This window comes from Pyxicephalus adspersus, chromosome 3 (assembly GCF_032062135.1).
Source record: "Pyxicephalus adspersus chromosome 3, UCB_Pads_2.0, whole genome shotgun sequence".
Lineage (NCBI taxonomy): Eukaryota > Metazoa > Chordata > Amphibia > Anura > Pyxicephalidae > Pyxicephalus > Pyxicephalus adspersus.
The window spans coordinates 95,645,417-95,655,524 of NC_092860.1; the positions used below are offsets into that span (position 1 = coordinate 95,645,417).

The 10,108-nt window shown below is 35.0% G+C and overlaps 1 protein-coding gene and 1 long non-coding RNA gene across 6 annotated transcripts in view; one reads left to right on the forward strand and one right to left on the reverse strand.

Annotated features, from left to right (window-relative positions):
- The window catches only part of SYNPO2 (synaptopodin 2), a 112,619-nt gene that overhangs the window by 74,469 nt on the left and 28,042 nt on the right, over nucleotides 1–10,108 (forward strand). For all 3 annotated transcript variants that reach the window (XM_072405771.1, XM_072405772.1, XM_072405773.1), the window contains exons 2-3: nucleotides 1,270–1,421; nucleotides 7,036–7,823. In XM_072405771.1, coding sequence (XP_072261872.1) covers nucleotides 1,270–1,421; nucleotides 7,036–7,823 — 940 coding nt within the window. The remainder of the gene's footprint in view (nucleotides 1–1,269; nucleotides 1,422–7,035; nucleotides 7,824–10,108) is intronic.
- Nucleotides 1–10,108, reverse strand: part of LOC140326820 (uncharacterized) — a 135,557-nt gene that overhangs the window by 61,339 nt on the left and 64,110 nt on the right. For all 3 annotated transcript variants that reach the window (XR_011919928.1, XR_011919927.1, XR_011919929.1), the window contains one exon: nucleotides 4,972–5,158. This is a non-coding gene — a long non-coding RNA (uncharacterized lncRNA). The remainder of the gene's footprint in view (nucleotides 1–4,971; nucleotides 5,159–10,108) is intronic.

Here is a 10,108-nt window from a genome sequence, read left to right on the forward strand (position 1 = left end):
AAAACATTTTTTTATGCACACTTTTTTCTTTTCAGGTGATTCTAACTTTTTATAGGGTATTAGGTTGTTATATCGGAACTACAATTGTTTGTAGCTGTCAACCATACCCAGTCTTCAAAGATGCCACAAAATGCAGGTGACAGACAACTAATTACACATCACTTACATGAAGCCATCATCACTAAGATTTATATTTCCTGATTGCATCTACTGGAAAATAGCACGTTAATGGAAACATATGATGGATGTTACATTATAATAGAGTTTTGAAGTAACATATCTTTCATTATTACTTCCAAAACTACCAGGCTATTTACATTCTTACCCTTGAGGAATAAACTGAACATGCCTTTCCTTATTTGTAAATGTTAGTTGGGTTCACTGTGTTTTGGCATCATCTTTCTTCCATAAAGTATGCATATCGCTTCCAGAACTCTGTATTACAATTGCAGAAGCGTTGGATCTGTGATTTAGAGACTGAAAATCAATTATTCTAAATGTCATGGGGGTTTTACTTGCCTGGTTCTTCCTTCCTCCTAAAATGTTTTCAAGTTATACTGTATACTGATTTTTTAGGACATGGAGTTCATGGTTCATGTAAATTGTATATAACGAATGAAATGTCCTGTATCATTCCCTACCTGCATGTCTGCAACTGTGTTTTTTTAATTGTAATTAAAGGGACTAGATAAAGAGGTAAACTGCTGTAAGAAGTGCATATATCTCAGGCCATCTTAGGCCATTCTGCCAAAATTCTTTTGACTCTTTGTAAAACATTACTATTATTTACTTTAATTTTTGTTGGTGGTGTCATAGGTCATCTTATCTTGGCACTCATGAAAAGCTGTGAGCAAATAAACTGCCAAAACTAAAAGCAGATAGATGTACACATTACCATGAACATACAGTAATAGCACCATGCTATTAACCATCAGCTGTATGAGAAGTCATTTTCTGGTAAAATTATATAACATAATATATCTAAATTAGGGCCTGTTTACACTGCAACATGAGGTAACAACTCTATATGTGTGCTGTATTGTACATAAAGGTGTTTTGACAGCCCCCCCTCTAAAAAAATAAAATTAAATAAATGCATTGTGCATAAATGCCCTGAACATTAAAAACTTTACTTACACGCCAATTTTCCTTACTTGAGATGCACATCCTTTGTAAAACATTGCAAGAAGGTGTAATCTTAGGGTTCACTGTTGCACATATGTTATATTTTCTCAGCCATTGACATCTTTTCCTTCTAATTTATCTCAGGTTCGTGGCAAAAGCAAGGCCTCAGTTGCTGGATTATGTGTAGGAGATGAGGTCATTTCTATCAATGGGACTCCTTGTACTGATATTCCTTACTCAGAAGTTGTGGGGCTTATTGAAAAATCAACTGACAGTCTCCAAATACTTGTTAAAAGGTAACTATTTTATTATTATACATTACTTTTCTTTTGTTAATATTTGTTATACTATTAAGCTAACATGGAGTGTAGTTTAGCTTTTCAAAAAGACCCTGTCAGGGTGGTAAAACAGAAATAGAGTGGTATTACACTGTACCTACCTGTCCATCCCCTCATTTAATGAAAGGATATTGTGTAGCAGTGTTCCTGCAACTGTTTCTGGGTAACAGTTTCAGGTGTATACAAGAAATCCCAGTCCCATCTGGCCACTGTGGTTCTTCTTACAGATGCCTACATCTTTATTGTATCATGCCACAACTATGGGTCAGCAGGAAAAACCTCAGCAACCAGTGGCAGGACCAAATATATTGGTGCCAATGGCTTTGCTACAGAATAAAATTTCTGCATACTGGTCAACAGATGAGTACCGGTAACTATAATGCTGATTTCTTTACAGGTTAATTCTATTTTCTATGTTTCCCTGTTTCTGATTACATTTATGCTATACTAATCTTATCACCTTATACAAGTTTACATTTATAAAACTACAACTAAAAATTCCCAAACTTATAGTAAGAAATCCAAGGTTTTAAATGGTATAGGTGGTTTTTCAAACAGATATTTTGTAAGTAGCACAAATGCATTTAACTACAGTGAACAATGTTTTTTTTTTTGCATTTGCAAGGAAATTTTGTGGCATATTGTAGTTTTTCAAATATAACAAATAAAACAACTATCAAAGAGTAATAAATATGGTCATTCAGCAACTGACAATGTTCACAGTGCATTTCTTTATTTTGATCCATTCTAATACTCCCAATTACAGACGAGATCTTATATAAACACAAGGAATGTTTATTCTTGCAAGAAGGACAGTTACAAAGAATTCTTTACTTCACACATTTTAGCTTATTATTGCATGTAAGACATAAGTATTTACAAATGTCTTTTTGTTGTTTACTAGCTAGAAATTCTGGTGCGACATTGAATTTCACGAGAAATGAAATTGGCTGGCAGCAGTGGCTATTGTCAGCATTTGAGCACAGTCTAATATCTGTGTAGCCTTTTAAGGTGGGAATAACTACCAAACCTAAACTTGTTTTTTTCTCCAGACTCCTAACACAGTCAAACTGACTTCACGTAGTTAAAAGCATTTTCCTTTGTGCTTTATCTAACAAGATACTAGGTCATTGCCATGAAAAGTAAAACTGTGTCTCTATGTTTTTAAAAAGTTTGTTAATAAAATAAATAATAGGATTGATTAAAAAAAGTTTCAAAACAAAACGGAAGTTTTGTTAAATAAGCAGTTAAATCACACTAAAATATATAAAAAAAGAAATTACCAGGAAATTACTTCTTAAATCCATAAACCACTTTCCCTTTCTGCTATTATTTTTTTGTACCACAAGAGCCAGGTGGCAAAATGATGTATGAGTTACATCATCTATGGCTGACCAGTGGAGAAGACTGGCTAAGGACAGAAGTCTTTGGATGTGCAAAAAAAGTAGAAAAGGAACAATTATAACAAAAGAATCTAACAACAATAGATGGTTTACACTATGCATTGCACGGATTTGTGCACAACATGCATGTGTTGCTTTTATAAGAAATGACTCCCAATACAGTAAGAGAATGTATGTTGCAGTGCACTTCAATGCATGATAACACATTAATCTGCATTGTTGTGCTCCGCATCACAAACAATATTGCAAGTTCAACTCCAAATTCAAATGAACCTAATTCAACATACAGTACATTCACTGAGGTGTTACTGCACCACAAACTGAATAGATGTGAAGATGAACTCTGAAAGATGAATCCAGATGGTTCATCATGCCCTATTTCACTTTTTCACTTATTTAAAAAGCTTACTATTCGTCAAATGCCAGTAACATTTTTATGAGTTCAAAATAAAGTTCTGTTTGTAAGCAGTTGTATCAGTATTGTCCCAATTTTAGTGGTAATTTGTCTCCTGTACAATGCCTGCTCTTCATCTGTTCTCACGTCAGGAGCTTGTCATCTATACTTCTGTTAGCAACAGACAATCAGTATAACAAGTGGCAAGATCAGTGCTCATGATATACATGAAGTGGCCATGACATATAAGCCATAATCGAAATGCAATATTAGTAGTATGCTTGTTACCACTTGGTTAATGGTTAATACGTTTATTTAGGTTTACAGAATGGGTCTAATTTAAAGCTCTCAAAAACTGGAGAAGATAGACCAACATGGGTAAACCTATGTAATCCAAAAAAACCTGGAATGGATTTCTTAAAAATCATTTGTTATTACTGTTATAACTCCTTCTATTATTGGACCAGGTTTGCAGGATCAACTAGATTCTACTATCTTCACTACTCCTGGAGAGCTTTATTATATCAGACCCAATGTATTACAATTTGAATTTGGAATGTGGAAAGCTGCTGTATCTTCATTTGTTAAGGCGTAGATAAGCATTGGATGACTTAGGATGGCTATATCGAAACGAATTGATATTTACTGTTTTTGATAATTAGGTAGGTAATTTTCTTAAACTTATTTTTTAAAATAGGAATTTTTCAAGTAGGATTTTGATGCAGTAGATACAGCCTAACAAAGGTCAACAAGGTTTCCAGTGCATATCTCCTATGTTCAGTCCTTTCTATCTGTCATAGCTCCCCCAACACAATTATTGTCAATTACTTGCTGTCAGAATGACATCTGGGAATTGCTATGTTTTATATAGAAGAAGCAGCTTTCAAAATGCAGATGCTGTGCAAAAAGAGAATTTCAGATAGTCCGCAAATGTCATTGAGTGTAAGATTACATTGTATTTACTTCTTTACTTAAATGTAGATCATTTGCTTGACTTTTGATTATTATGTGTCAATTTATAGAATAAAATGTATACTTTTTATTTATAGTAAACAACCTTTTTTAATGAACACTGGTCATTTCTTCACATCACATCTAATTATTAGGTGATGTACAAGCATCATAAAATAGACAAATAAACCTCCTTTACCTTCTCTCACTAAACATTTTTACTTTACATACTTCCCCTCCCAGACACTACAGCTTATAGTGAGAAAGTTTTACCAATACAGGAAGCTCTCAAATCTAGAAAGCAGTGAGTAGGACTAAGTACGATCAGGCATTAGAATCATAAGTGGTAATAATGATAGTCACACTTTTTGCAACTTTTTTGTCCCATTGCCATATGAATCTTTTTATGACAAAGACATCTCTGGTCTCCGAGCTTTAATGGGCGAGTGCCAGATCATGTCATTGGAACAATGTTTGTTTCATGTTGTACGTGATTGTTGAAGGCATCACTCTTCTTATGCATATATTAAAACAACTGCAACAAACCTTTTTTCTTTAAACATCTAACCAACAATTACATTAAATTTCAATTTCCTCCTTAATTGCAGGGTGATGGTCTTTAGGATGATTCAATCATAAGGTCATCAGGTTTAAAGGCATCATGCTTGCAATAGTATATTGATCCATGGATATAGAACAATAGGAAAATGTTAACAGAAAACTGTGCATTGTGTGGAGTGGGAAGGAAAAATGAGTATACCTCCATTTTGCTCTGCTCCTTAGGAAAGCAAATCCAAGGTCATCCCGCTTGGTCAGCCAGGGCAAACTGATCAATGATTCTGAGGAACTAATGTACCTAAGCTAGATTTTCACCAGAGATGATCACTACCATTCCTCATTGACAATCATTTAGCTTGTGTAGGTTGCCTCAATAGTTCTTCTTTTTCCTAAAATAAAATAGTAAAGGTTGTAAAATTTTAGGATCACATGATAGGTATCCCCCCACACAAATATTTACATACATACAAATATGGTATCAGTATATAGAATATGTTCACCACCTTTACACTTTACTGCTCTTCCATCTCTTTTAACATTAACACCTCAAATTTGGTTGAAGCAAAACCCCAATTTGAATTATGGCAGTTGCAGGAATACTTTTTCAGGTAGTTGTAGCAGCAACACAATACATGATTTTGTGAAATAGTTCCAGGTCTGCTTCGACCAGCAGAATAATATTGGCCTTTAATGATAAACTCGGTTTCACAGGTTGAAAATTGTTCTATTGACACTGGCAAAAATCTGTGACTTGATCTTGATTTCTAAACTGTCCTACCCCTGGCCAAAATCTACGCACCTCTACCTGGGAGTTTTATAGAAAATGGTCCAGAGCAGGACAGTTTTATTCAGCATGAACAGGCCCAAATGCAGAGAGAAATCATGGCAATAGAAGAGTCTTCACATGGATAAAGAACAGTTTGCCAATTGACCCTAATCTCTCTATATGCAAAAATTCTGTGGTTGCTCTCAGCCCATGCTCCCCTTTTATTGTGGGGGTGGATTCTACATCCTCCTAATTATTGGCTTTTCTGTGCTGGTAATTTTCCTGTGCCAATCCACTAAAAAGTTTGCTTTTGCTTTTAAACTTGAGTCTAAAAATTTGCTGTAATTTCATGTCTGAGAAAATTAGAATCTCATTATAGTTTTGAAATGCAGCAGTTGTATAACTGCACCCAGTAGAAGTTGTTGGTTATGGAGATAAGGGTTCAGCTACTGATATTTGAGAACTATTCAAAATGCACATCTTAGTAACAATGAACCATTTCCATGCTACTCAGATAATGGCTTGGTAATATTACTGCTGAGTATTGGGAATGCACTGAAGACTTCTAGTTGGCTATGACTTAAAAAAAGTCTTAAACGTCTTTACAGCAAATGAACTGTTTTAAAGGGGGGTTCTTATGTACATAAATTTATTTAAACCATTCAATCAGAGGTTGATAACATGAGTTTAAAAACTGCACGGTGAATGATTCCTGATGTACATGTAGATAAATAACATTCAGGGAAATTGTATTAGTAAAGCTGATTATGTCCAGTCATTATGAAAATGTGTGTCTGGAAATCTATTCTCTAAGAAGCCTCCAGTAAATTCCTGCATTCAGTAGTGGAATATACACATAATGTAAAAAAAAAATGATGTTCAAAAAAAAATTAGGTTCAGAGCAGATGTCCTTTTTAATGCAATGAGGATGTGCAAGCTTCAGTAATCCATAGCAACCAATCAATTTTATGTCTCATCTATTCACAGCATTAAGCACAGTGAAATATATTGCTATAGGAAATTCTACACTTTGATGTATCAATTATAAATTATTAAAAAGGCAATATTGTATACAAAGCAAAGGTTGTTTTGTAAGAATATGTTTTATGAAAAAATGTGTTATGTTTTACATCAAATTGTATTAAAACAAAGACCTATATCACTAAATGGAGTTTATCAAATGTTTGCATTATTCATGATAATATCAGGGTGCTATTAAGGGTTGTCATTTTTTTGTAAAAGTTGGTGACTAGACCTGCTAGAACTCAATAATAAGGTCTCCATGACAGATAGGCAGACTCTGCTTACCTATGTGGATGCTTCACGAGGATGTTTCATTCCTCATGCTGTGCAATACTTTTGCATCTATCCAGAAGTAATATACCAGGATACTTTTACACTTTAATCACTTTGTAATTCTATAGCTTTAGGGTACAGAACGTAAAATCCTGTATATCATAAAAATATGTACCTATACCATATTTATCATTTTTATTGCAGGGCACCAAGCAAGCCACAGTCAGCAGAAAATAGGAATGGACAACAGGAAAACAGAGAACTGTGCACTGAAAGTACTATGCTAGAGATCCGTCTGGGCCCAGAAACTGCAGCCATAGAACAAAACACCTCTGAGATACAGTATCAGTCACTTTATTCAAAATCAGGTTGTGATGCAGCATTGATAAGAGGAACAAAAGATCATGAGGTCATGCTGGAACACAAGATTACCCCTAGAGTGATCGAAACTTCCAAAGATGGCATAACAGGTGACATCACACTGACAAGGAGAATAGAAGAAGGTAGACCAGGTGCTATGGTTGAACTGCAACTGTCACTTCCACAGGACATACATTTGGGCAATGTAGGTTCTCCTACTTTAACTCTTGTGGAGGTTGATCAGTGTAGGCCTCCAGAAACAGAACACAGGGTGCTACAGGATGAAGTTGCTTCTGAGCACCTTGATGGAAAAGAGCAACCTAAACAGCAGGCATCTGCTACATTCCAAATAGTGGGCAAACAGCAGGCAAAGATTATCCCTGCAGGACAAGCAGGAGAAGCATGTTTCCCAAGGGTGGAATTGATCTTAGACTGTTCTGGCAGAGAAAAGGAGCCCAGGTCTCAGTCTGACAGGGGGTGTGTAATCTCTGGAGTAGAAGGAGGGCAGACAGAGGCACCTCCTTCCACTGTCTCCTTTGGAATCAAAGCAGAAGACTCCGAGGAAGGAGAGGAGGCTCAGCAAGCAGAAAGGGAGCTTATTAAACCCAATAAGCATCGGGCGAGGCACGCCAGTAAGTATGCCACAAGGCATTGTTTGAATTGTTCTTACATGTTACTGTCATTTGTGTTATATTTTATATATTAATTTTACTTTTTTTCACTTTTTAGTTAAATGCCAAAACACTTCCTTAAGGAAATTGTTTTTGTTTTGTGTTTTTTTTTTTTTTTTTTGTCAAAGGGTTTCGGAATACAGAGGATGCTGATAAGTATTTCATTCTCCTGGGAAGTGAGACTTTATAGAGATTGACTATTAGCTAGAAGGCAGACTAGTTGAAAAGCCTGATGATCCATGCAGTTTGACAGTTTGACAGACACCAGCATGTGTGGCACCGGCTAGTTACATGATCCTTTTTATTTTGTGAGTCTGCTAGACTGTGAAGTGAACTTACTATTTCTTCTGCCTTGTTCCCATTAGAGGTCAGACACAAAATCTATTCTGAGAAATAGCTTGACGTAGTCCAGAACTGCATGCTGACTGCACAAAATTCAATAAACTCTCCTGGATAACTATAGTATGGTATGTAGTAGAGGGTAAAATCGCAAACCCCAAAAGTAGCTGTTCATTTGGGTAACATGTTTTACAGTAAGATGTCATGCTGTGTGTTTAGTTTGGTAGCAGAATTCAGCACTGGTTCATTTACCCCCCATGTGCTTTGGTTTACAGCCTATGGAACTTAGGAATTGCATCACCATCAGTATTTAAACTTAGCTCCATGCTTAATGGCCAGTTATTAATAAAAGCTCACAAGGAAGGAGGGGTCAGCATGTTATACATTTGACAGTGAGCCCTGTAACAACTGTTTGGAAGCCACCACTTGTCCATTATACTATCAGAGGCGTGTAATAAATTATCAAGCATTTTAGAGTCCCCTTTATATGTTATTATATAGATGCTTTTTGAATTTGAATGTGCATTTGTTAGTTTTTGTTTTAATCCTTTGCTGTCATTAATATATATGTTTAATGTATTTATTTTTTTAACTTTTTTTATGATTCTTCAAATCAAAGTTAGCATTTGAAAGTATGATAGCAACATATTTTAAAAGAGCCCTTTTAAAACCAAAAGTTTTTTTTTGTTTTAGAAACTCATGCCAAAAAGATCATTTATATGTATTTAATCTTATTAATAGCTTCTTTTACGTTGTTTTATGTGCTGCATGTTTTTATATGTGTACTTTAGGAAATAGTTTTTGCATTTTTGCCTATTACCTACATAAGGCTTTTTTTTATTTTAAGAGTAAAGGTTTACTTTATAATGTATGGATAAGTCCATTTTAAGGGCTCATTCACATCTAGTGCACTTTAAGAATGCATGTATGACCATAGGCTTTACTACGAGTTCCTTAAAACATGATGTGCATGTGTCTGTTGCCATTCGTTTAGGTTGCCCCCCCAATGAACATAAAAAATGCACCATACCTTAACCCAAATAAAAGCAATCGGCAGAAAAGGAACTAGTTCAGCACACTGTAGTGTAAATGGGCCCAAAACGCTACATATAAAAAACAATAAACTAATTTTTGGTTTTGTTTTCAGAACAAAAAAATGGGATGGTATATGTGCAATCAAATGCATAGGTGCGCAAAATATAAATTTGGTGATCATAAAAATGATTATAATGTCATTCATTCTTATTTGCCTTCATTTTGTTCTTTAGTGAAAACATTTTAAAATTAGTAATGAAGGGAAGTTTGTGAGCTGTAATGAGGAAGCTTCTTAGCAGTAGTAAAGTAATTAAAATGGAATGAATCCTGCACTTTGCCACAAATAATTATGGGTATGCAATGCTCAAGACACCTCAAAACAACAGATGGCCTCTCATATCTTTTAATAATACGTTTACCTGCTCTCTTTATTCTCATTAGCTGTTTTCTCCCTTTCTAGTTACTATATTTCAAAAACTTTGCTTTTCTTCTTTTTACTGTTCTATCTGCATTGACAAGCATATGACAGTAGTTTTAGCTTCTAAAAGAAAGTTTACAGGAGTGAAATGTGCTGGATTTTTGTTAAACAGATCCCAGTGATTTTAATATATGTCCCAATCTTAATTGAGAAAGATTAAAATTGTCCTGCAGATGTTGACAGTCAAAGCGGAAAGCTGTGCATTCCCTAGTGGCCTGTGCTATATCCTGCCAAAACCTAATTTTCTCAACTTCACAAAAAACAACAATAAAACTAACAGACAGATGCAAATGCAAAGAGAAATTATAGCTGCGTACACACCTGCAATTTTTCTCGTTGGAAAGGATCTTTCACGATCCTTTCCAACGAGAAAAGACTGCACGATGCATGAACG